This window comes from Chrysochloris asiatica, unplaced genomic scaffold, assembly GCF_000296735.1.
Source record: "Chrysochloris asiatica unplaced genomic scaffold, ChrAsi1.0 scaffold00044, whole genome shotgun sequence".
Taxonomy (NCBI): domain Eukaryota; kingdom Metazoa; phylum Chordata; class Mammalia; order Afrosoricida; family Chrysochloridae; genus Chrysochloris; species Chrysochloris asiatica.
In genome coordinates this window covers 15,122,761-15,149,886 of record NW_006408562.1, presented here as the reverse complement: position 1 = coordinate 15,149,886, position 27,126 = coordinate 15,122,761, and the positions used below count along the sequence as shown (strand labels likewise).

General features: G+C 43.9%; 1 protein-coding gene across 1 annotated transcript in view; it reads left to right on the top strand.

Annotated features, from left to right (window-relative positions):
* Positions 1-4,646: 4,646 nt before the first annotated feature.
* WDFY1 (WD repeat and FYVE domain containing 1) overlaps positions 4,647-27,126 on the top strand; it is a 53,412-nt gene continuing 30,932 nt past the window's right edge. Inside the window, exons 1-2 of the mRNA XM_006861891.1 lie at positions 4,647-4,870; positions 25,071-25,138. Of these exons, the coding sequence (XP_006861953.1) occupies positions 4,734-4,870; positions 25,071-25,138 (205 nt within the window). The 5' untranslated portion in view covers positions 4,647-4,733. The remainder of the gene's footprint in view (positions 4,871-25,070; positions 25,139-27,126) is intronic.

Sequence of the window (27,126 nt, the reverse complement as noted above, 5' to 3'; positions counted from 1 at the left end):
AAAACATTTACTGATGAAGATTAAAGAGCACAGCCTTTGGTATGGATTACATCTTAATGTAAAGAAAACAAAAATCCTCACCGCTGGACCAATAAACAGCATTCTTATTAACGGAGAAAAGATTGAAGTTGTCAAGGACCTCATTCTTCTTGGATCAACTATCAACACTCATGGAAGCAGCAGTCAAGAAATCAAACGACGTATTAGGCAAATCTGCTGTACAAGACCTCTTTAAAGCATTCAAGAACAAAGATGTCAGTTTGAGGACTAAGGTGCCCCTCACCCAAGTCATACACATAGTGTTTACCAGTGGGACTACTAACCTCAAGATCAGCTGTTCGAAACTACCAGCTGTTCTAAAGGAGAAAGATAAGACTTTCTGCTCCCATAAAGATTTACAGCATCAGAAACTCTATGCAGGGTCACTATGAATCAGAAATGACTCCACAGTCCACCACCACCACCATATGCATGTGAAAGTTGGACAGTCAATAAGGAATACCATAGAAGAATTGATGCATTTGAGTTATGGTGTTGGAGAATAAGATTTAAAATACCATGGACTGCCAAAAGAACAAACCAATCTGTGTTGGATGAAGTGCAGCCAGAATACTCCCTGGAAGCCCGGATGGCCAGGCTTCTTTTCTCATAATTTGAGCATATGCTCGGGTGGGACCAGTCCCTGGAGAATGATAGCATGTTTGTTAAAGACAAGGGTCGGAGAACAAAGAGGACCCCCAACTAGACGGATTGGTGCAGTGGCATTAGCAATGGGCTTAAATGTAGCAACGATTGTGAGGTTGGCGCAGGAGTTGGCAGTGTTTCATTCTGTTGTGCATAGGGGTGCTATGAGTGGGTACCAACTCAATGGTACCTAACAACAACTTCTCTGCTCAGAGTCCTGGTGTGACACAATAGGATAAGCACCGGACCATAAAGTCTAGCATGAATAAAATATAGTTGGCCCAGATCTAAACAAAACTTCATTTTAAAACAAAGTTGTAGTAAAGTCTGATAGCTTCATAGCTTCTCTGAAGAGGTAATTCAGCTTCCTGTCAAAGTTGAATTACTCAAAACACACAAGGAATAAAGGTCACAATTTTTTTAAACTTGTACTAGGACTTTTTTACGTAAAGATATTTGTCAAAAATGTTTATTCAAATTGTCCTTGGGAAAAACACAGTGAAGTAATGATGAAGCCCTACAATTGTCTCATAAGTAAAATCAAGAAGAGGTAAAAGACGATTAACCAAGTGTTAACCTAATTTACTTACTCTCTCAAATTAGACTTCATTCACTCACTGAGATCTTCACTTTGTTTCTGCTGACTCCTGGGAAACCTTAATAGAAGTTGTTGTTGGTCAGTGTTGTTGAGTCGCTTCCAACTCATAGGGAGCCTGTGGAGGGTTTCCAAGGAGAGAACGGTGGGTTTGAACTGCCAACCTTATGGCTAACAGTCCAGTGCTTATTCTACAGTACCACATCAGGACTTCTAGAAGTATGAGCGAGTCAATTCTGGCTCATTATGACCCTCTACAGGGTTTCTGTGGAGCGACTAGTGGGGTTTGAACCTCACACCTGAAGTTATCAGTTCATTACTTACCCTAAAGTGCCACACCAGTACATTTAAGATAAATTGTTGTTGTGGTTAAGTGCTGTCAAATCAGTTCTGCGTCATAGCGACCCTGTATAGGGTTTCTGAGGAGCACTTGGTAGGTTTGAACTAGTGACCTTGTGGTTCATAGTCCAGTGCTGATCCTATAGTGCCACACCCAGAGTTCTCAAGAGGGAGAGGCAAACATGCAGACAGTTGACTCAGTTGTTCCCCAGAATGGTACCAAATAGACTTGATGATGTTAAAAAGAATGTCTTACTGAAATATGTTCCAGGGTTAGAGATCAGTGTTAGACTAGAGATTAATATTGTTGTCAAGTGCGGTTGAGTTGGTTCTGACTCATAACTATCCTCTGTAGGGCTTCCAACGAGCAGCTGGTGGGTTTGAACTGCAAACTTTGGGGTTAGCAGTCCAGTGCTTATCTTACAATGCCATACCAGGACTCCAGAAATTAATACTAGGTTAGAGAAAAAGCTTTAAATAAATCGTGACTCGATCAACTTTTGTACCTTTTTTTTTCCACCTTTTCCTTGTTGTTGTTTTTAAGTACCATTGAGTAGGTTCTAACTCATAGTGATCTAGGATAGGGTTTCTGAGGAGTGGCTGGAGAATTTGAACCACTGACCTTGCGGTTCAAGTCAACCTTGCGGACCAGTGCTTATCCTACAGCACCACCCCCAAGACTCCCTTTCTTTTGCCTAGGTGCCTGCAACCTAATAAAAACCTGACAGTTCTCCCTGCAATTTGGAACACTGTGACATTCTATGACATGTTAAGTGTCTCCCTTTTGGGGGAACTCTTTCCACAATAAAACTCTTTGTTTTTTCACTTCAGAAAAGGTGTGAGTGTGATGTTTCAATGGATGCTTCTAAGGTGCTTTCTGGCTCTCCTTCCTCCAACACAGATTTATTCTTTCTTCTGTCAGTCTGTGTTATATTCAGCATTCCTCTCCAGCATCATGATGCAAGTGCATCAGTTATAGTTCTATTTGGGACTTCTTTAGTAATTGTCTAGCTTTCACATGCATATGAGGCAATTGAAAATACCATGGCTTGGGTCAGGTGCTGCTCAGTCCTCAAACTGATGTCTTTGATTTTTAACACTTTAAAGAGATCTTTTGTGGCAGATTTGCTCATTTATTAAATTAATAAATAATTGCCATTGATTTAATTGTGTCAGTTTGGCTGGACCATAATTCTCAGTGATTTGGCAGTTTTGTAATGACATAGTTTGGCCGTTGTAAAGTGATGCATCCTTCATGTGACCCATGTACACAGCCAATCAGTTATAACAGGATTGGAGTGGGATGCAATTCCCGGATTTAGGTCACAGCCCCGATCTGACGTTAGGAAAGTTTCCCTGAGGTGTGAGCTGCAGCACCTTTAAGAAGAAATGAAAGGAGAGCTTGTGAGCCTGTCTTCAGCCTATAACTGATTGGAACATCTAAAAGGGGTTCTAGAACTTGCCAGTGAAATAGGCTTCCTGTGAAACCTTTGTAGTCTATAGGACCTTAGGTGGAATCCTGAGCCCCATCTCGAACCTTCTGAGGTGGGACATTCCTACTGGAAAGGACAAGCAGACTACCATGGAACAGGTAGAGCAACAGAAGATACATCTTGAAAGAAAGACCAGCAGGAAAAATCCAAAATAAAAATGGTAGTCTGACTGGCTACTACAAGAACAAGCCAGTTGTTCACTGGGGAGCCATCAAGGCAAGCAATTAAGTCCCTGCAGGACAAATCCCCCTCCAAGACTGAAACTCAAAGGGAACACATGAGTAGGCATGTAAGCTTGCTGGAGACCATGTTGGTCACCTGGTGAGTGTAAGAGGGGGAAAGGCAATAATGAAGATATGGGCTGAGTTTGACCACGTTCCATAGACTCCTGTTGACCTGGAGATAAGAGAACAGGAAGGGCTGGTTGGTCTGATGTGTGATGAGACCAGGGAACTCCTGAGCCCATGGACAAGGACATAACCACGGAGGGCTAGAGCTGAGAGCAAAGCGCCCAGCTGATAATGAAGTGAGGAGAGACGCACAAGAACGCCCAAACTTGTAGATAATACCCATTAGAGCTAGCTTTCATGGCTTGATCAGAACTCCACTAGAGGAAAATTAAAAAAAAAAAAAAAAAATTTTTTTTTTTTTAAAGAGATAAAAGGAGAAAGAAAGGAGTAGAGGGGGAGGTATGTCTTTACTAGCAAGAAGGAAGACCTGGGAGTGAAGCACATTGTTTGGCCCCAGGATCCCTGAGTTGATGTCAAGACACATGGAAATCTTCAAGGAATTTGGGGCCCATAGATATCCCCAGAGTAGACACAAAGAGAAAATGCTTTCCTAGAATTGATGCCCTGAATTCAGTCTTCTAACCTCTACTAATCCATGAGCTAATACATTTCCGTTAAAGTCATCCAGTTGTGATATATTAGTTATAGCCACACTAGATAACTAAGATAATAACTTGCATTTAAAAAACTGGATTGTGAAGTGCTGTCCAGTCAGTTCCAACTCAGAGCCACCCTGTACAGGGTTTTCAAGGACCCGCTGGTAAGCTTGAACCGCCAACCTTTCGTGGTTCAAACGGACATTGCAGTCCAGCGCATTAACCCACAGCACAACACAAGGATCCCACAACCAATATGTTATCGTTTGTTGTTGTTAAGTGCCGTTGAGTCCGTTTCGACATATAGCGACCTTGTATAGGGTTTCCGAATAGCTGCTGATGAGTTTGAACCGCCGACCTTGCAATTCTAGCAGCTTTGAAGTCTGGCGCAATAACCACAAGACCACACCAGGACTCCACAAACAATATAGTATGAGTGTTTTCTGAAAGTGCTGGTCTGGAAAATCCCTCGTCCCCTTCAACTGTCCAGTCCATTGGGTGAATGGCATTACTTTTACATCCCGTAGGTGCCCTCTGTGGTTCGCTTCTGGCCAACTTCATTTTTAGGTGCGCAGCGTCCCCTGTCAATACGGGAACATGACGCCACACTCGGGAGTTTACGGCGGCGCAGCGCCCACGCGGCAGGGCAGCAGTAGGGAAACCGGCGCGTCCCGCCCGCTAGGCTGTCAGCTGATGGGCCGCAAGCCCGGGAGGCCGCCGCCGCCGCCGCGCGAACATGGCGGCCGAGATCCACTCCAGGCCGCAGAGCAGTCGCCCGGTACTGCTGAGCAAGATCGAGGGCCACCAGGACACCGTCACAGCCGCGCTGCTCATCCCCAAGGAGGACGGCGTGATCACAGCCAGCGAGGACAGGTAACATGGGCGAGTCGTGTGCCGGGTCGAAAGAGCCAACAAGGGCGGCCGGCGTTCCGCTCGGCCACTGGGCTAGGGGCGGTGGATCCTGTGGGTACGCGGCCGGACGCCCCCGCCGTGCGGACCTCAGCTCTCACCCTAGCCCGGACCCTGCTGCAGGCTCTTGTTTCCGACCCCCGCCTCACCCCGCCCCTCGGGGCCGGAACCCCCCCTCCCCCTGACCAGACTCTCCAGCGCGCATCTTCTGCTGGGCACCTCGCCCGTTGCGCCCCTCTAACCCGGAGCCCCCATCACTGACCCTGGGACCCCTCCCACTGCTGTACCTCTTCTGCCCGGAACCCCTCCGTGCTCCTCCATCCTGGGATCCCCACTTCTGTCCTGCCCCGCTGCTCCCCTCCAACCAGCTGAGGACCCATGGCATCCTTCCTGCCGGAGATCCCCGCTCCTCCCCTTTGGCCCGTGCCCCCCTGCTCTGTCGCCTTCCTGCATCCCGAGGTCCCCCTGCGCCCGCCAGCCCTTTAGTCCAGACCTCCACCCACCGCACCCCTCTATCTCGGGACCCTCAGCCTCTGTCGTTAGAATCTCCACTGCACCACGCCCCTCAGCCAGGGACCCCGGTATTCTTTGAGGGCTTCTCCAGCCCAAGACCTCGCTGCAACCAGGCTGTCTACAGTCCTTCTGTGTCGCCAGGAGCTTATTAGCGCTGGACCTTGGTTGGCGGTGCGCCTTAACTCTCTCCTGGTTAGTTAGCGTCCTCAAGTAGGGAGGAGCAGTGACTGGTTATCAGCAGGTCCTTCTACCTAGAATTGCTTCCTTCCCTTAAACATTTGATCCTTGATCCTTGTTTTAGGGGAACTCTTCTTTCTTGAGGTATTTTCTCCTTGCTCCGGGCTTTATGTCTTTCCTTCCTCCCTCCAGTACCTGGCTCCCAGAGCAGTTATTTTTGCCTCAGAACCACTTCAACTCTTATATTCTAAATAGTTTCTGAAAGTGATTTTTAAAAACTTTATGAATCTATTTAAAAAGGAAATATTCTATCTCCACCATGAATGGAAACCACTATCATCTGTCAAATCAAAAGCTCTTAAAATGAAATGTAGTAATCTGTGTACAGCTAAAATAAAACATCTTTCATTAGATGCTTATCACACTTTAGGAACTACTTGATCTGGCCTATTTTTTTTTCATTTTACCCTAGAGGAAACTGAGGCCCATGGAGTGAAATTAGTCATTCTGAGTCACAGAGATGCCAGTGAAGCCAGAGGCGAAACCAGGACACCCTAGGGGTTATGTGATTGGATTAGAGTGGTATTATTTATTTTAAAACTTGAGACTTTTAGAGTCTTAAAGGCTTAAAACCTAGTGGCCTTACTATGGGAGTTGGGAGGAAATGACTAATGATTATTGAAGGACACTGTTTACTTGGTACAATTAATGGTCTTCAATACTTGAAAGGCTTTCTGGAAGATAAAAGGTACAGTTTTTCTCTTCAAGCTGAAGGCCTAGTACAGCCTTCTGGAATTATATATATATGATTACATTCATAGATACATTCTTTAAGTTGGAATCATATATTTTAAAGTAAGTAACTTTAGGGCCTGCCGTGACTGGGAATAGAAAACCTAAAGACCTAGTTTGTGACTTTAAAATTGTTTTGCTTTGATGCCTTTGCCCTAAATACATTATGAGTTTATTGTGAGCCTGCAGTGGCCTTTGCCTGCCTGTTTATGTGTACCTAAGCTCAGACAGCAAGGAGAGCGGTGGTTGGTGGACCTGGGTGTGGGTGTGTGTGAGCAGGAAGGAGTGGGAGGAAAAGGGTCAGGAAGAAGTAAAGGATAACAGTTTAGAAGAGGTAGCTGTCTTTATTCTGTGACCCTTTTTATTCATGATTTATGCATTTTGGGCCAGTAGCTGACTCTCAGAGCTTCCTGGCTTGAAGCAGTGCTGATATATGCTTTATGGAAAGTGATTGCTTTGCTGCTGTGGGACTGAAACGTTTTGTAGGAGTCCTAGATCAGCTCATTTCTTTGCTTGGAACCGCTGTTCCTGCGGTGCCCTGGCACATTACAGCACAGAGTCCTGGTTGACGCCTTGGGTTTCTAGTTTGTGGTTTGTTGTTGTTGTTGTGTGCCGTGGAGTCGATTCCAACTCATAGCGACCCTGTACAGGGTTTCTGAAGCTATAAATTTTTATGGGAGTAGAAAGCCTCATCTTTCTCCTACGGAACAGCTTGTAGTTTCGAACTGCGACCTTAAGATTTGCAGCCTGATTCGTAACCACTACGCTAGTTTGTGGTTTAGACCCATGGAATCGCCTTAAAAGTTAAGACAGGTTCTTCGTAGGTGCCATACTTTTGTAAGGCTAAATGAAAACACAACGCTGGTGGTAGTTTGTTGTCTTATTTCATAAGTACATTGGTAGTCCTCCCTTCCTCCCTCCCTTCCTTCATTCTGAAAGGCCATACTTACTGAGGGCCAGGCCCTGGAGATACAACGGGAATCAAAACCCACAGAACTTGCCCTCATGGAACTTCTGATTCACTGGTTTTTATGGCTCTGACTTGAAGAAATCATGTTTCTGAGCAATGGAAAACTGACTGCCCTTATTCATCATTCAGCCATTTATTGGACACTTGCCATTTGCTGTACCTTGTGCTAGATCCATGGGGCAGAAAGACAGCTGACACTGAATTGCTGTTTCCAAATGACTGGACAGGCAGTGAAGAATTGGCTCTGGGTATTTTGCATCACAGACAAGAGGGTCTGGGTCAAGAAAGCTCCCAGAGGAGATAGCATTAGCTCGTCTTAGTGGACAGAGGAATGGTCTGTAGAAAGGAACGAGGGGTGGACATTTCATTCCAGGCAGAGAGAAAGGATGGGGAATGTTGAAGGAGTGAAAAAACCACGGTTACTTTGATGCCTTTTCCCCAACTGGAACCAAAGGTGTGTGGGAGGCATGGCAGGAGAAAGGAATGAAGTGCTGGACTCCCAGTTTGGGAAGCGTCTTTCTCATGTGCCATACTTCTGAGGTTGGCCTTTACTTTGCAGGTAGTGAAGAAACATCAAAGAGTTCAAAGCAGGTAAATGACACAATCAGAGTTTTACTTTAAAAATACCAATAGTTAATCTTGTGTCTACTTCCAAAAATCAGCCGGTGAAAATCCTATGGGCTGCAGAGCGCAGCGGTCCAATCCTGTTGTATGTGATGTTGCTTTCCTTGACCCGGCTTCACCTCTAGGAGACTTCTGTGTGGATGCAAAGCATCCAGGGACACCATGCAGCACTGACACCCTTCTCTTGACCTGTCAGGATGACCCAGTCCTCTTCTGTAAAGGTGTGCAGCCTTGGAAAGTGGAGAGGGTCATTATGAGTCGGACTCAATGACAGTGGCTTTGTTTCTGTTGCACTTTCCTAACTTCTTCCTTATTTTCCTTAACCTTTCTGTGGAACATTTGGATGCTCCTCAGTATCATTCTCCTGAATTCCTTATCGTGCAGTTCCAGTCTGTTCTCCTTCCAAGGAGAATTCTGGGTTAACCACAAGCTCATTTGTTTCAGCTACTCTATCTTGTTTCTGGACATGAGCAGAAATTTTCTGTTGCTTTTTAGGCATTGTGGTGGTGTTGTATTTTTAACATCAGATGAATGTATGCTGGTGTATTATTCAGCTCTCTGACTGTCTCCTGGTAGATGTGATCAGGTGATCACATCTACCAGGGGACAGTCAGAGAGCTGAATAATACACCAGCATACATTACTCAAGTCAGAGTGGTTTTATCAGGTGTTGGTTATTTACACTATTCTGGTGTGTAGCAGCTGGTGTTGATTCTTGTCCAGAAGGTGGGATTTTATAGGGTTCGGTTGTAGCATGGCTGTTTGACTGCAATTGCTCTTTCTTCTTGGGTAAGTAAGGAGAGAAAGCACCTTCCCCCACAAGGTGAAAGAGGAATAAAAAAAAAAGACTGGACACTAAAGTCTATAATCGCTTAAAAAGAAAAGCAAAATATGGCAAGACGTTTATGCCCCTTTTTCGGCTTCAAGCCTTCAAGGCTGCCTGAGAAATTTCGAGATGTTCCCATTGCACCTTATGATGTATCTCAAGACTTAGTTTGGGGCCTTTTTCCTTTCTTGCCGCTCTCACTTCTCCTCAATCCCATTTAGGTGTTTCTCCTAGTGAGAATCAGCCCAGGGCTGGCCGGAGCTGTTTTGGAAGCTATTCCTGATGAGCCCTCAGTGACAGTGGGCTTGGTGTTTGGTTTTTGGTTTCTCTACCAGCACAGTGTTAGATCATAGGTATGTTGTAGCAACCAATCCACTTTTATTCTTCCATTAGGTGAATACAGTCCTTCTTCCCATAACAGCTTTCCCAAAATTCAGTAGAGTCTCCAAATCAAGATTTATAATCCTTATCTATCCCATGCCCTCTTGGTGTGGTACCTTAGGATAAGGCCTGGACTGCAAACCTTACAGTAGGTGGTTCAAACCCACCAGCTGTTCCTCAGAAATCTATACAGGGTCATGATGAGTTGGAACCAGTGCAACAGTACTTTACAACAACAACAACAACAAAAGCATCTATTTCATGCAGTGTGAGTGTTTCCCTGTGAGACTGCAGAAACAGCACTGCATTTTATTGAAGGTGCTCTCTTAGGCCCTGCCAAGGAGCCGTATGACATCAGTGGTTTATACATTGTATTGTGATTGTCCTTTGATACCATAGGTCAGGAAACTCCTGCACAACTGGCTCAGGTCATGTTGTAGCACTTGGCTGAAAACCAGATCTGACTCTGAGGCTCTCGTTCTTTCTGTCATGTACTTCATTTCTTTGCACATTTGGAGAACCTGAGTCCTGGCAATATCAGCCATTGATGAATCCTCCGCAGCCAGGATTTTATTATCTTCACTTTCTTTCTACTAGTTTTCAAGGTCGGCAAAAATTGCTTCACACCTTTCTATGAGGGGGTTTCAAAAAGTTCATGGGAAAAAGGAAATTTAAAGTTAATGAAAATTTTCAAGGAATATTTTGGAGACCCTTCATATACCATTTCTGCTTTATTGCCCAGAAAAGTAACCTTTAACATTTAAAGGATCCAACTGAATTGAATTCTTTTTATCAAAGCTAAAAGCAATGAGGACAAGCTGAGAGCATTTTGAGAGGAAAAGTCAAAGGAGTGAGGGTCGTCCTGAAGGTAGCATCCACCTTTCTAAACTGTAAATCAGTGGCTCTCAGGTGAGGGTGCCTTTGCCCTCAGGGAGTATTTGATGGTATCAGAGACAGTTTTAATGATCTGTACTCTGAATGAGTGCTTCTGGCTTCTATTGGTGGAGGACAGGGAGAGTACTCAACATCCAGCAATGCTCAGGACAGCCCCCTGATGAACTGGCCCCCAAATGTTATTTGTGTCAAGGTTGAGAGAGAGACCCTGCTCTAGGCTTCATGTCCTTGCTCACCTGGTCTCTCTGAAGCAGTGGTTCTCAACCCTGGTGTACATTAAAATCGTCCAGATGGCTTGTTGAAATAGTGCCCTGTTCCCAGAGCTTCTGATTAGCTACATGTAGGGTGAGGCTTGAGAGTTTCCCTTTCTGGTGAGTTCCCAGCAGTGCTGATGCGACTGGCCAAAGGGCCACACTTTGAGAACCACTGCTGTATATAAAAGGAGGGTTATTCATCACTGTGCCTGTCTGTGTAGAGCCACTGAGGGAGAATACAGTTTACACTTTGTCTTTTTTTGTCAGCTTCTGTAATAGGTTTGCCTGGGGTCATTCCCATGTGCTCTCATTGTCCCTAGTAACACCAAACTACGTCCAACAGAGCCACATACATATACTCCCCCAAACAGTATCAAACCAGTGTGGAATAGCAATCTGTAATTCCGTCATACCTGGAGTCACTGGTCCTTCATGGTGTAGGCACAGAGTTCTGAGTCTGTTGGAGAAATAGATCCTTCAGCTCTTTTACTTTCTCTTCCCCTAAAACCTAAATTAGTATTTTTAGCTTTTGAGTTGCCTAAACTTTGAAACTAGAATATTTGTGCAGGCAAAGCATAAGAAAGATTCATGAGGTTTTTGTAGAATATTATTGAATTACTAAGGTTGGACTGTCTTCCTATTCTTTAAGAGGTTAAAAAAAAAATGAGTAGTAAGTTTCAGATTATGAATTGCAGCAACCACCTTTCTGTTAGGGGAAACAGAAAATGAGAGTCCAGTTTTAGAACAAACTGAAATGTGGTGAGTCAGAAGGAATTGGTTTTCCAAACTGGTTTGCTTTTTGAACTTCTTTGGACTACATCAGAGATTTAGACATTTCATTGGTTGTAGGATAGTGTTTTAAAAAGGTGAAGACTTTATTATAAAGTCTTATGAATAAGTTAAAGTGCTAGGCCTGCTGTCTTCATTTTTGAAAATTGTTGTTGTTAAGTGTGCTTGAGCCATAGTGACTCATAGTGTCCCTGCATAGGGTTTTCGTGGAGCGGCTGGTGGGTTTGAACCACCAACCTTGCAGTTGAAGTCAACCTTGCCGTCCAGTGTTTATCCTATAGCTCCACACCAAAAAAAAAAAAAAAGAATTTGGTAGCACCTTAATAACTATTTATACTTTAAATAGTATTTAAATATATTTACTTTATGATATTTGTTTCTCTTAGACATTTCTAGGGTAAACATTGTATATTTACAGATTGTTCATGGAAAAATAATTTCTGATTAAAAACTTGATTTTTAAGTGTTACACTTAGTCAGAGAGTCCTGATGGGCGCTGTAGGATAGGTCTGGACTGCTAACCATAAGGTACAGGGTCACTGTGACTCAGAACCAACTTGATGGTACTTAACACCAACACCAACATACTTAGGGAGAGACCTGGCATAGCTGGAAGCTGTTAGTTTATTAAGAAAAAACAACAACAGGGTGTTAGCTGTGTTTAGTGCCTAAAAGTAGACTCTGATCTGCTCTAGAAAGCAAGCTTAAGAAGCAGGAAGCATCTATTCCTTTGTTATGAGCGTGGGCCTTCAGTTGTAATCATTTTCTCTTTATGAGTTGTGATTGACTCAGTGGTAGTGGGTACGTAGTTAGCCAGATGCCTGACTTTAAATCCCAGCCCTGTGATCTGGGCAAGTAACTTACCCCGTCTGCATCCCAGTTTTCTCATCTGTGAAATGGAGCCAATAGTACCTGCCTCACTGGATGTTGTGAGGATTACACGAAGAAATGTGTGTAAAGCACATAGACTAGTGCCTGCCATAGAGTAAGCACTGTGTCTAAGCCAAACCCTTTGTCATGATGTTGATTTTGATCCACAGAAATCCTATAGGACAGAGTACGTTTGTCCCCTAGGGTTCCCATAGGACAGAGTCCTGGTGTGGTGCCGTGAGGTAATGCCCTGGACTGCAAGGTCGGTTTGATCCACAAGGATAGCAGTTCAAGCCTACCAGCTGCTCCTTGGAAACCCTATACAGGGTCTTGATGGGTTGGCACCAACTTGACTGTACTTAACAACAGCAACAACACTTCTTTAGGAAAGCAGACTTCTGCATCTTTCTCCCACAGAGCAGCTGATAGTTTTGAACTGTTGATCTTTCAGTTAGCTGCTCAGAGTTTAAGCACTGTGCCACTAGGGCTCCTAAGCACTGACTAGGTGTTGTTGCTGTTTTTGTTGTTAAGTGCCCCTGAATTGGTTCCGATTCATAGTGACCCTATGTGAGATTTCCGAGCCTTCAGATCTTTAAGGGAGCAGAAAGCCTTACCTTTCTCCCATGGCGTAGGTGGTGGGGGTGTTAGGTGCTGTCAAGTTGGTTCTGACCCGTAGCGACCCGATGTACAACAGAACAAAACACTGCCCAGTCCTGCGCAATCTTTGGCCACTGTGTCAATCCATCTCATTGGGGGTCTCCCTCTTTTTCGCTGACCCTCCACTTTACTAAACATGATGTCCTTCTCCAGGGACTGGTCCCTCCTGATAGCAGGTTCAAAGTCTGAGACGCAGTCTGGCCACGCTGACGTCTAAGGAGCATTCTGAATGTACTTCTTCCAGCACAAAGATAGAGTTCAATGTTGTTATTTTCTTCCTATTTATTTCCCTTTCATTGCTTTAAATGCATCACAAATGAAAGATGTCTAGTTACTCTGCGTGTGTGTGTTAATACTATGTTTTTTTCTAACTAGGAGTCTTCTGTTTTGGGGGTTACATACAAGCCTAAATGCTTACAACTTTTTATGAGTCATGCTTTTCTTCATTTCCATATTTGGTCACTTACAAGTCATGTCAGGCATCTGAGTTTCCCTTGTTGTGTTAGGGGACCACCCCCAGGTTGAGTGATTTGCCTGGAAGACTCACAGGACTTGATTTATTTGAAAGGATACAAAGCAAAATCCGCAAAGCGAAAAGGCTCATGGGGTGAAGTCTGGAGGAAACCAGATGTGAGTTGCCAAGAATCCTCTTCCGGCCCAGCAGAATTCCTCCAGCACGGAACTGTGCCAACATGTGTGAAACGTCTCCCGGGGAAGCTCAGTGGAGACCCAGGGCTTCCATTAAAGGCTGCTCACATAGGTGCCCTCTGCCTTGCATCCACCAAAATTCCAGACTCTCAGAAAAAAAGCACATGTTCACCATAACCACATTCTTTTGGTATGTGTTTGTACAAAACGACTCCCTTTTGTACCCTGAGGAGACACTCTTATGAGTTAGAGACTGGCAGAGACCCTCCCACAGCCAGGTCCCAGGTGCCAACTTTGAAGCAGGCCTGCCTAAGAATAGCAGTGTCAGCCCTGTTGTGGGGCCCCTTTTGCACACCTGCCCATGACTATCCTAGTAGCTGGTTCCTGGCCATCTTTTAAATCCCAGTCACTCCCGCAGCCCATTAACTGGCTTCCCCATGCCCAAGGATGCCCTGCTTGAATCTGCCCTGCCAAGTAGGGCATCCTTGGACTCGACTTTTATCATGCCTTTTGCCTGCCCATGACCTTTCATTAACTGTTTTATCATGTCTGTAAAAAGACTTTGGGGACTTGATCACTTGTCCCTGCTTGGCTTTATTTCTCACTTCTCATTGGTTCATTCTTGTCCACTAAAGCCAATGCTTTATACAGATATGCTCTGTGTACCATGAACTCCTTGCATGTTTCTCATCTGGATGCCTTTGGGCATGTTCCTCCCCTCTCTTCCGTATGCCTGTCCCTGTCTCCCATATTTGTTCTCTTCCAAATTCAAATTGCCTTCTAGGTTCAGTTCAAGTTCCTTCTCTTCCCTTGACTAATTCTCCCCAGTCCACCAATCTCTGTCCTTTTTAAGCTTCCGTGTACACCTGTAGCATCTTACTTATTATGTGAAATTGAATATGATCAGATATTATTTACTCTTGCTTCCTGTGTACTCATCTTCTCTTGCCAACTAGTCTGCACTGCCACAGAGCTGGGCACATAGCAGCTACTCCGTAGAACACTCCTGGGGATTGGTAGAGACTCAGGGATTGCAAATGCAAAACAAGGCATTTTTCTTCAGTGGTGCTTTAACAACCTGCCAGCACTTTCATAGAAAGCATGATGTAATGAAGGGTATTTGTTTCTACAGTTCAGGTATTCATCATCCTCCTCAAAACATTTGCTTAGCAAATTTTTATGAGCAGTAGTTAGACATTGTGAAAACACATATCTTTACTTACGTATTTTGTCGTGTTTTATAATGAAACTTTCTTCTTAGCGATTCATTTTTCTCTGTTGACCACCTACTACTTTGCTGAGAGCAGTTCCCTAGAAGGCGGTTGCGGTGACGCTGTAACAGACCATTTTCAGATACATCTTAGGTTAAAAGTCACCTGTCTGGACTCTATGCCCCTCCTCTCTCTGCTCCTTCTGATAGCCCCCTTTTATGTGTGTGTATTTGTTTGCCAGTTACAAAGTGTCCAATTACAAAGACGAATGTGCAGTAGCTATAAGATGAGCCCTGGACTACTTACTGCAAGGCTGGCAGTTCAAGCCCATCGGCAGCTCCTGAAAACCCTATACAGAGTCACTATGAGTTGGAACCGCCTCGACGGCACTTAACAGCAACAACATCCTACTTTTAATACACCTGTGGCACCTTGGAAATCCTATACAGGGATGCTATGAGTTGGAGCTGACTCAGTGGCACTTAACAACGACAACAATGTGGAGTCTTCACAATGTGGAGAAATCAGTGTTGGTGGTGACATTTTTGGTTTCTCCTAGTACCCTGAAGCCCTGGTGTGGCGCTGTGGGTTAACGCGCTGGACTGCCAAGTTGGTTTGAACCACAAGGTTGGTGATTCAAGCTCACCAGTCACTCATCGGAACCCCTATAAAGGGTCACTACAGATCGGCACTGACTAGACGACACTTAACAACAACAACAGCACCCCGAACAGGCTGGTTACTGCTGGGCTGGGCTGTCTCCCTAGAATTCGCTTTCCAATTTTGTGCTTTGACTAACTCCTCATCCAGTGGGACTTATTTTAAATATCATCATTTCTCATGAAATCTTTGCCAAATCCCCAACCTCCCATACCACGTTCACCACTTCTTACCATTGATCCACCCTTTTGCCATTCTCAAAGGTCCCTGGGAGATGACAGCAGTTTGCTCTTGGCTGCTAACACAAAGGTTGGTGGTTCAACTTAACTTAGAGATGTCTTGGAAGGAAGACCTGGGTGTCTACTTCTTTAAGATCACAGCCATTGACAAGCCTGTAGACAGCACAGTGCTACTCTGACCACAGAGGAGTTGATGCACCTGAGTGATGGAGGTGGAGGAGAATCTTAAAAGTCCCAGGGACTGCCAGAAGAACTAACTCATCTACTGAAGAAGTGCAGCCAGAGTGCTCCTTAGAAGCCAGGATGGCCAGACTTCCTCTTTCATACTTTGGACATGTCATCAGGAGGGACCAGTCCCTGGAGAAGGACATCACACTTGGTAAAATGAAGGGTTGGCAGAAAAGAGGAAGACCCCCAGTGAGACGGACTGGCACAGTGGCAGCAGCAATGTGGTCAGGTGGAGCAGCGATTTTGAGTTTGACACAGGACCAGGCGGTGTTTCCTTCTGTCATGCATAGGGTCACTAGGGGTAGGGACCGACTCAATGGCATCTAATAGTAACAACAACGGCTGTGAAAGGAATAAAATTAGTATCTGAAAAACAGGGACCATATATTTCAATTAAGGCTAAAGTGGAGTTGTTTGCCTATTAAATACTTTATAATCCTCTGCACTTGACTCAGGAAATACCAAATGCTATTTGTATTTTTAATTTTAAGGTCAGATTCCTAAGTATTCTTAAAGGTATATTATTGTAAAGGTGTATGTGTTGTGTTGTGTTGTACAGAGAATTGTATCAGTTATCTGTTGCTATGTAACAGATGACCCCAGAACTCTGACAAAAAAAACCCAATTCTGCAAGTGTAAGGATTTATTATTATTGCTCAGGGGCCTACAGGCCACTTGGCCAAGGCATCTCATCTCTACCTGGCTCACTCATACATCGATGGTCTTAACTGGGGTCTTCGATCTTTGGCAGTTAGCTAGCTGCAGAGGCCCTGGGTGGTACTAATGATTCACATCCTCAGTGGCTAAATGAAAGATGCGTGGTTCTGGAGCATTCAGAGGCACCTTAGGAGAAAGCTTGGTGGTCTGCTTCTGAAAAATCAGCCCCACTGAAAACCCTGTGGAGCACAGCTGTACTCTGACACACATGGGGTGTCCCTGAGTCAGAGCTGAATTGACAGCAGCTGCTTTGGCCTGATTTTGGTTTTGCTGGCTGTGGGCTAGTTGTGGATGGCTTTCACTGGTTTTCCTCTATGCGGTTTGATCCTCCAACAGGCAAGGTCTCTTGAAGCCTAGTCTTGAACTTGGAATTCCCTCCCATCAGCTGAGTTATACTGGCAAAAGCAAGTCACAAGCTCTTTCTTATTTGAGAGATGGAGAAACAGATTGCACCTCCTGATGGGAGGAGCTGCAGAGTCACATGGTAAAGGGCGTGGATGCAGGCAGGATCAAGAATAGGACACATTTTGCATTTTATCTACTACAAGTGTATATATCATACATTGTAGTTAGAACCATCAACTAAATCTAAACCTTCAGGTTGTTGTTGTTGTTGTTAAGTGCCGTCGAGTTGATTCCGACCCATAGCGACCCTGTATAGGGTTTCCAAGTAGCAGCTGGTGAGCTTGAACCACTGACCTTGCAGTTCAAACAGCTTTGCAGTCTGATGCCCTAAGCCACAGTGCCACACCAGGACTCCAAACCTTCAAGTAGAAGGGATTTATTAGAATAAAATCACTGTTTCTGTTGACATTTCTTTTAGCTAAGTGAGATCTTTAAAGTTAGATCTAGACTTTTCCATACTATGAATTTATTTTGGGGGAAGAAGATAGTTTAATGCTTCATATGTGTTTACTGTTTAGGAGCTTTTGCTTGAGACAATGAAACAGTTTCCTGAGAAGTCTTTTTAAAAATTGTCCTATATATTCCTTACCACTCGGCAGCACTTTTCTGAAGCTGAATTTTCATGTTAAGAGGGAAATGATATGGGGTAAAACAACTAAATGTCAGGAAGTCTGATTTAGTGCTCATGTTGGTTTGTAATCTTTCTCTCTGCCAGCTTCTGCCTGAAGTTTAAAATGAGGGTTCTGTCTGCCATCTTGGCCACCTCGCAGGATGTGGCCTCATGCTCTCAGCAGACCACACGCTCTTCTTGACTCCTGGTGTGTGTCTAGAAAACCGAGTGTAGCATTGTCTGTAAGGAGCTCTGGTAGCGTAGTGGTTACGAATCGGGCTGCAAACCTCAAGGCCAGCGGTTCGAAACTACCAGCCGCTCCGCGGGAGAAAGATGAGGCTTTCTACTCCCGTAAAGATTTACACCCTCGGAAACCCTGTACAGGGTCGCTATGGGTTGGACCCGACTCGATGGCACTTAACAACAACAACATTGTCTGTGCTTATGAAGAACAACAGTTCAGTGCCCTGTAGCTTGGGCCTTTGGAAGGGTCTTCTCTCCCGCTTCTCCTGGGTTGTGCTCTGTCCACCTTGTTGCCCCACTCCCACCCACACTCCATCCTGGTATCCAGCATGTTGAGAATGATTCCTGGACCGTTTCTCCTGGTTGGTACCCGGGCTTCCTCATTGGTCCCCTACTAGGCTCACCTGGGAGTAGAGTGAACCTGAGCCAAAGCCCGACTTCAGTTGACCGGCAGTGGAGATCGGGGTGAGTGCCCTCAGTGAGGCACGGCCAGAGCCTCGTGAGGGCTCCTTTATTCCAACAGGAAAAAGGGGCCACCATCTTTGAAATAGCCTCTGATTCTAGAATCTCCACTTACACAAGCACTGAAGGCTTGCCTCCTATTTGATTACTCAGGCTTTCAGTGGTGATGATTAAACAAACACACTTGTTAAAGGGAGTGGACTTTTTTTACATTTTGAGTTGTAGACAGCCACACTTGAACATTAGAGTAAGACCTTAAGTACTTCAGGCTTCATTACCAGGATGGTGTTCAGTGTTGGCTCCTCATTCGTGTGCGCTGATGGGGAAGTTGGCTGACCCTGCTGTCCTGATCCTCCTCAGCTTTTCTCTGGGGACACAGAGCTGAAGTGTTGTTTTTCTCTCAGGTGTGTTCTTTCTCACAGTGTCTCCAGCTCCTGGTCTGTCTCCTCACCCATCCTGCCCAGATTTATACAGTGTACTTCTATAACCTTTGAATATTCTTACTTTAATTTGCCATTTCACATAGTTTTTCACTGCTCTGTGGTGGTCTTTGTCCCTGTTTTAATGACTATAAGTAATTAAAATCAATGCATCAGTAACCCTTTCATTATTTAACATGTTATTTGTTCTCTGTTTTTACTCCTTTGAAATAATGCTCCTATGAACTTTTACATGTACAGTTTTTTTTCCTTTATATAAATAATTTCTTCAGAATCAAATGCCAAACCTGGAATTCCTGAATCAAAATTTAATATTGTTGTCAAAATCATTACGATCATTATTATTACTATGACCATAGTTTGTAGCGAAGGGGGAGTTCGCACTAAGTGGAGCAAAATGCTCACCAGAGTTGCTAGTTCTAATATACAACGCCAACAAAAAATGAGGGCCCTAGCAATACAATTTTATTATTATTCCGAGTTGTTTAGGTAATTATCTGTGCACAACAATGCATTTTTAAAAATTTCAGTCTGAAATCGTTAAAAATCAAAATACTACCCAACTTCTATTGTTGTTGTTAAGTACTGTCGAGTCGGTTCCAGCTCATAGCAAGCCTGTGTAGGGTTTCTGAGGAGCAGCTGGTGAGTTTGAATTGCCAACCTTGTAATTCAAACCGACTTTGCAGTCCAGCATATTAACCTGCAGTACCACACCAGAACCCAATTTTGGCATGCTGTTTATTCAGAAAATAAATGGATTACTTACCATGCTGAAAAAGTATAAATAAGGTAGTAGCATGCATGCAATCTAGTTCCATGCATAATACACACGTTGTTGTTGTGAAGTGCCATCGAGTCGGTTCCGACCCATAGCGACCCTGTACAGGGTTTCCAAGGCTGTAAATCTTTATGGGAGTAGAAAGCCTCATCTTTCTCCCGTGGAGCAGCTGGTAGTTTCGAACCGCTGACCTTAAAGTTCGCAGCCCGATTCGTAACCACTACGCTACACATATATGCGGGTAAATCAGTAAGTATTTCCAGCTCATACATGTATTGGTTTATTCCAAACAAAACCTGTTTTCAACACGTCTCTGCAGTCAGTAAATGATTGCAGACAAGTTCTCTCAGTGATACACATGTCTTGGATTCACTGTTGTTGTTAAGTGCTGTTGAGCTGGTTATGACCCATAGCAACCCTGTATAGGGTTTCCAAGGAGCAGCTGGTGAGTTTGAACTACAGACCTTGCAGTTCAAATTGACTTTGCAGTCCAGCGCATTAAACCAAAGCACCAAACCAGGACTCCTTAGTCTCAGTTGTTGTTGTTGTTAAGTGCCGTCGGGTCGGTTCTGACCCATAGCGACCCTGAACAGGGTTTCCAAGGCTGTAAATCTTTATGGGAGCAGAAAGCCTCATCTTTCTCCCGTGGAGCAGCTGGTAGTTTCGAACTGCTGACTTTGTGGTTTGCAGCCCAATTTGTAACCATTATGCTACCAGAGCACCTTTAGTCTCAGTAGGGAGCTTCAATTAAAAGGTCCAATCAGAACAGTGGCTTTTGAAAGCATCTGCTGAGCACATTAGATCTAAGGCAGAGAGGTCAGCTCAGAAAGTTTTGGGGACTTTTTTTTTTCTTCGGTGTTCGAAAGGTCACATTGATAGATTTCTTTTTCAAAGGATACAGGATGACCAGGGGGGTTATTATGAAGAAATGTTAAGAAAATTGAAAACTGCATTGATGAGCAAAAGGTCAGGAATGCTGTGTTGAGAAATTTCTTTTTCCATCCTGACAGTGCACCTGCCTGTTTTTCAACAGTAGCAACAGGGCTGTCCTAAGGGAATTTTGTTGGGAAACCTTACGCCACCCAACCTGCAGCCCTGATCTTGTCCTTCCAACCTGTTTTTTGTTCCCCATACTCAAAGAACATTGAAAAGGAACACAATTTGGGTCCCTTAAGGATGCCAAAACTCATGTTTTGATGCGCTATAATTCAAAGAGCACAGAAGCCTTTGGAAAAGGCTTAAAGAGATGGGCACACTGCCCTCAGAAGTGTGTTAACCTATATGGAAAATATGTGCAGAAACAGTAAGCTCAGTATGATGTTGTTATTAAGTGCCGTGGAGTCGGTTCCGACTCAGTGACCCTGTGCAGCGTTTCCGAAGCTGTAAATCTTTACAGGAACAGAAAGCCTCATCTTTCTCCCACGGAACAGCTGGTAGTTTCAAACTGCTGACCTTCTGGTTCACAGCCCGATTCATAACCACTACACTACCAGAGCTCTTTAAGTTCAGTCTGATAGCTTTGTTTAATAAAGGGTGATTCTTGGATAGCAAGGCTTTTGACTTACCCTCGTGTAGTATATTGTCTCATGTGGAAACACCATTGCTTCTCTGTCCATGAGGAGTGTTGCAGCTCTGTGTAAGTTAGTGCTTCTCTTACTGGGAGGGCAAACGAGACTGATGGTGGAGTCTGAAAACCGTTATGTAGGCTCTGAAAGAAACAGCATGTTTCCTTTCTCAGTACCTTTTGGAAAAAAGAACAGACTATTGTTTTAAAATAACTTAAAAATGGAACTTGGCAAAGAACAAATGTATTTCCTAGGTTTTAATTTTAAGGATAGATATTTTGATTGACATGGTCTTGGAATTTTTTTAAAGTCCATCTATTTGAAAAATGGGTAGATTAAGCAGCAAGAAAAGCATGAAATGAGTTAGGTGCATGGGTATAAAATTATCAAAATAGTAAAGGAAATTGAAAACTTTCATGTTGTGGAGAGAGCAGCTCAGGCATTCATCTAGGTGGCAAGCTTTGTGACCGATGTAAAAATAAAACCATCTGATTTCGGCACAGTAGCAATTAGATATTTTAGTACTGTCAGTGTGGAATGTTCAGTGGTTTCCTTCTGTAAAATGTGACTGCAAAAATGAGTGCCAGGTCGTCCTCCCAAGCGCTCTACACTCAGCTGGGCTCACTGATCTCACAGTTACGGGATTGATTAGGGACGTTAATACGTTACAGCGGAGGACCACAGATGTTCAGAATACAGTGTGTTTGGTCAGGACAACCTCTTCTCCACCATGCTACAGACCGGCCCCTCTCTGATCCCTTAGCCTGTACCTTGCTTGTCACTGTTAGAAAGCTCTTTTAGCACTGCCGATACTTGTCCCAAGGACACTCTATTCTACTGTAAGCCTCAGCCTGAAAGTGCTTAGCTCTAACTCTGTGAATCAGCAAACCTAGCTCCCCAGTTAAGTGCTTGGAGCCACCCTATTTCACAAGTTGGCCTTCTGCCCAGAGACCCTCAGCGTTCCTGGTTCATGGGCTAGGAAGACCACTGCTGTTTGGTGCTGTGGCTCTCGGTTCGGTGGATGCTGTCCCTCTGCTCCTCCTCCTTGGGTCACAGAGCTTCCGTGCACAGGGATATTGATGCACTGCACTCCTGACTCCTCTTCCTTGATGGTAGTAAGATTCCCCCGTCTGCTTCTGAGACGGCTCATTTTATACCCAGCAGGACAACAGAGATTTACAGCCTCAGAAAACCTGTGTAGGGTTGCTATGAGTCGGAACCAACTCTACGGCACATAACAACAACAACAACAACAAGGGCGACAAAACTGACCAATCACAATTAGTCCTGTTAACAATGCCTGACAGCTGAATCAGATACATCAGCATTGCCCATGTCTTCTCTTACCCAGGCCCTTCAGGAAAAGTCATTTAGTGGGCCTTTCCAAGGACTATGACTAGAAGAGACATTAAACAATTCACTGCACCACAGCTACTTGCTGTATTATTGTGTTTGCTTTCAACTTACTGAATCATGCTGCTATTGTTAAGTGCTGTCTAGTTGGTCCTGACTCATAGCCACCCTACATAGGATTTCCTAAGAGTGACTAGTGGGTTTGCACCACAGTCTAGTTTTGTTTTGTCGGTGGGATTTGTTGATTTTGTAACAGGCAGTCCAAATCAAGTCTATTTTTACAGTGATTTACTTCTTAAAATAAGAAATATTTGAACTTAACACAAAACAATTTTGATATTACTAGCAACTGTCTAATCCACAGGTTCCTGGGAGTGCTGTAGTGTTAGGCACTGAGCTGAATGTTGATCTGATTTCATCTTGTGAGTGGGTGATTACAGCAGCGTCTAACGAAGGAGAAGCTTATGGTTTAAACCCCAAGGAAGGGACTTCCAACAGTGATCAGAAGACAGCATGCTGTGAACAGTGGCTGCTCCAGTTCACAGACAAAATTGCATCATGCCCACTGTGGCACTTGCTCATCTTATGTATTTATGTCTTTATTTATTTAGGGTGAATGAACCTACTACTATTGAGTCGATTTCCACTCCTAGTGACCCTGTAGGCTAGTAGAACTCTTCCTCCCTAGAGTGTCTGAGGTTGTAAATCTTTATGGACGTAAACTGCCTCAGCTTTCTCCTGTGCAGTGGCTGAGGAGTTCAGACCACCTACCTTTTGCTTAGCAACCCAACACTTAACCCACTGCACCACCAGGGTCTAGTCACATTCTGTATGATGTGGTCTAATCACATATATGGTGTTGAAAAATACCGAATATAACACAGACTACCAGAAGAATGCCGAAATCTCTCCTGGAAGAGTATAACTGGAATGCTCCTTTCAAATGAGGATGGCAAACAAGACTTTGCCTCATGTTCTTTGGATGTGTCCCTGAAGAAGGACATCATGCTTGATGCATTAGAGAGATGGATCGACACAGTGGCTGAACAACGGGCTCAAACAAAGCTACGATTGTGTGGATGGTGCAGAATGGGGTTGTAGTGTGTCCTGTTGACTCCATGGCACCCTACAGCAACAGCAGTGCCATGCAGTAAACTGTGCACATCTTATATGCATAGCCGGATGAATCCTGACAAATGCATACACCCATGTGTCCAATTCCATAGAGCCCTGCCCTTTCTCTGGAAAGTTCCCTCAGAGCCCTTTGCATTCTGTCTGCTTCCAGAGGTAAACCCTATTCTGATTTCTATCCCCATAAACTAGTCTTCAGCTTTAAAAAAAATAATGACAATAAAGGGTAAACATTGAGTCTTGTGTTTTTTATACTTTCATCTTAAAAATAATTGATGTATTTTTTTTGGAAGGAAGGGGAAATATACATAGCAGAGCATACACTGATTCGACACCTTCTACATGTGACGTTGATCACATCGTTTGTGTTGTACAACCAACCATTCTCACTGTCTTTTCCCCAGATGATTCCTTCACCATTAGCTTAATATCGTAGTCTTAACTGAAGGTTGTACACATTTACTCGGTACCTATTAGGTGCCAGAATCTAGGCTGTTGTTAGAGACACAGCCATTATTGTGACAAAGCTGCCCCTTGGGGACGATGAGCAAGTTAAATGTGATTGTACATAGCCGGTCACGGTGAGTACCAGGGGGTTTACAGGAGGGAGAGGCCCTGCTCAGAGGAGGCTTTGTGAGTGGAGGACAGAGGACCACAGGAGGTGATAAAGCTAAATGTTAAATTTTGACTCTTAATCATTAGCCATTTTCCTGCGTATACACAAGATTTCCTCATCTCCCTGTGTATGTTCTGATGAAAGTAGAAGCCCCAGGATGAGCTGTGGAATGATTTCCTTCCTGGGGTTGTGAAGCCCGAGAATTCTCAGTGGACGAGAAATGCAGTGGACTCCGCCTTGTAGCACCATTGCTCTTCTTTGTAACTAGCAGCTGTTTTCTTTCCATTTATATTTACTAAGCTCTGGTAGCGTAGTGGTTATGAATCGGGCTGCGAACCTTAAGGTCAGCAGTTCGAAACTACCAGCCGTTCCGTGGGAGAAAGATGAGGCTTTCTACTCCCGTAAAGATTTACACCCTCGGAAACCCTGTACAGGGTCGCTATGGGTCGGAACCGACTCGATGGCACTTAACAACAACACTACCAGAGCTCCTTAGAGTCAATCAAACCACAAGGTTGGTTCACCCGACTTTTTACCGAGAGAAACGGTTAATCTTTGTTTGTTTTTCTTTTTAAGCATACCATTACATAATGAGCATTTTCTATTTTCTTAAAAATTATTTGAAATTCTAACTTGTAGTTACTGCATAATGTACCATATATAATCATAATGTAACTTGAAGCATATATGCTACTTTTATGCACTTGCAACTAACTTTATAATGACCTTTCTTATATAGAGATTTTTGTTTATTTCATTGGTATCTATCCATACAAGGAGAACTACTGGACCAAAATTATATGTTAAGTAAATTATATATATATATGTGTGTATTAATTTATATGTAGAGTAATTTGCTGTTCATTAAAGTTGTGCCAATTTGTAGTCTAATGATTTAATGAGGGAAACAGGCAATTTTCAAATGGGTTTCCTCTCAGATTTGCTTGAGTAGTCAGACTGCCCAGCTCTGTGGTATCTTTGCAATTACTGTCCAGTTGACTGTAAGGTCAGTTGGGAAATAATACTGAAAATTAAACAAAATAATGATAATAAGCTTTCTAGGTACACAAAAGAAAATAAAGTAAAGATGATTCTTCTCCTTTTTCCACAGAACCATCCGAGTATGGCTGAAAAGAGACAGTGGTCAGTACTGGCCCAGCATATACCACACGATGGCCTGTAAGTAGTTGAACTTTTCCATGTGAAGAAAACATCTTCAAAGTCTCTGTTGACTTAAATCCTAAATTGTCCGATGAAAAATGCTACTTGCTTGCAGAATGAGTTTCTTGGTTGTGTAATTCTCACACAGACTTTGGTAGATTGCAGGAAAACGTCTTTGCCTTTGCACAGGAAGTTGGCCCATACTGCCTTAACTGAAGTGAGCTTGAGCAAACTCAGACGAAAGGACAATATCTCATATCTTCCCTCACTGACTTTCTTTTGTCGTTGACATTTTTGAATAGGTTACTTAGCCAACTTATAATAATAGTAATATATTGTTGTTGTTAGGTGCCGTCGAGTCGGCACCAACTCCTAGTGACCTTATGCACAGCAGAGAAAAACACTGCCCGATCCTGGGCCAACCTTACTACTGTTGCCATGCTTGAGTCCATCGATACTGCCACTTGGCCAGTCCATCTTGTTGGGGGTCTTCCTCTTTTTCTCTGACCCTCCACCTTACCAAACATAATATCCTTCTCCAGTGACTGGTGCCTCCTGACAATATGCCCGAAGTATGAGATACTAAGTACTAAATACCTTCATAAGGGGTCCTGTTGTAGCACTATAGGATAGACACTATAGGGTAGCACTATAGGGTAGTAGCCACAAGGTTGGTGGTTCTAACTCACCAGTTGCTCCTTGGAAACCCTGTACAGAGTCTCTGTGAGTCGGAACTGACTTGATGGCACATCATAACAACAACAACAACAACAAGTAACTTCATAAAGAACCCTGGTGATGCTGTGGGGTAGGTGTTAAGCTGCTAAACACAAGGTTGGGGTTCAAAACCCACATGCCATTCCACAGGAAAGCAATGAGGCTGTGTACCTCTATAAGGATTTACAGCCTCGGAAGCCCTATATACAGGGTCACTATGACTTGGAATTGACTTGATGGCAATGGGGTTGAGGGAAGTAATTTCATGCTTAGTAATAGCTAATGTCTGCATCAAAAAAGCACCAAAAAGATACCGCTTTAAACCAGTCTTAACCATACAGAACCGTACTCAACTTTTTAACAAAACTCTGTATACTATTGAGAGGTGTTGTCCAAGTTACAACACATTCTATATAGAGAATTTTCTCAGTACTCAAGTGTGTTCTAAATGTACATCTACAAGATAAAGCTGCTGCCCTGAGATTTTAAAACATTCCTGCTCTTCTCTGACAGCCATGTGATGTAAACTTCCATTTCAACTCTAGCTCTTGGTGTCCGTCTAGGCAGCCCTCTCTCACATGTCTTCTCTTTGGCCTTTCTGGAAAAGTCCTTCCTGGGCTCTGCTTCCCTACCCCCACCCTCCATCTTTGCTTCCTTATGCCCTTAAGAGGATGGCTGGGTATCACCCAGACCCAGGCCCAAGCTGAAGTTGAACCCTGCTCGCCTGCATTGCTTCACAGCTGCTACCTTCCTTGTGGCTTTGGTGCGCCATGAGGGAGGGCCCTTCCGCACTGAAGGATTTCAGGATTCAGAGGACCCCCTGGGAAAAGAAAAAAAAAAGGCTTGCTGGTTTGTTATTGCAGACTATTATAAAGTTCTCCAAAGGAGAGCTCCTGACAGCTGTTTCGGACACTGTTGATACCCTTCCCAGTTTTCTGAAGTTTTTCCAGAGACTGTGCAGATTGTTATAAACACTGAACATCAGCACATTCCAGATAATCCATTTCCCTCATTCTTCTGAACATCTGCCTGTTGGTTAACATAGTATCATTTGCACTTAATATCCCAGTCCAGTGCTTGCATACAGAAACCATTGTCATAATAATTGATCGTTTATCCAAATTGCTTTTTGTTTGTTACCCCCCCCCCCCCCCCACTGGTTAGCTTGGGGAGACGATTCAACTGCTTCCTCCTTGGTCTTGATAATCCTTCCAGAGAATGAAATCGGCTTTTTGAAATATCTGTATAACAAAGATAACAACTACAAACCCACTCACTACCATGGAGTC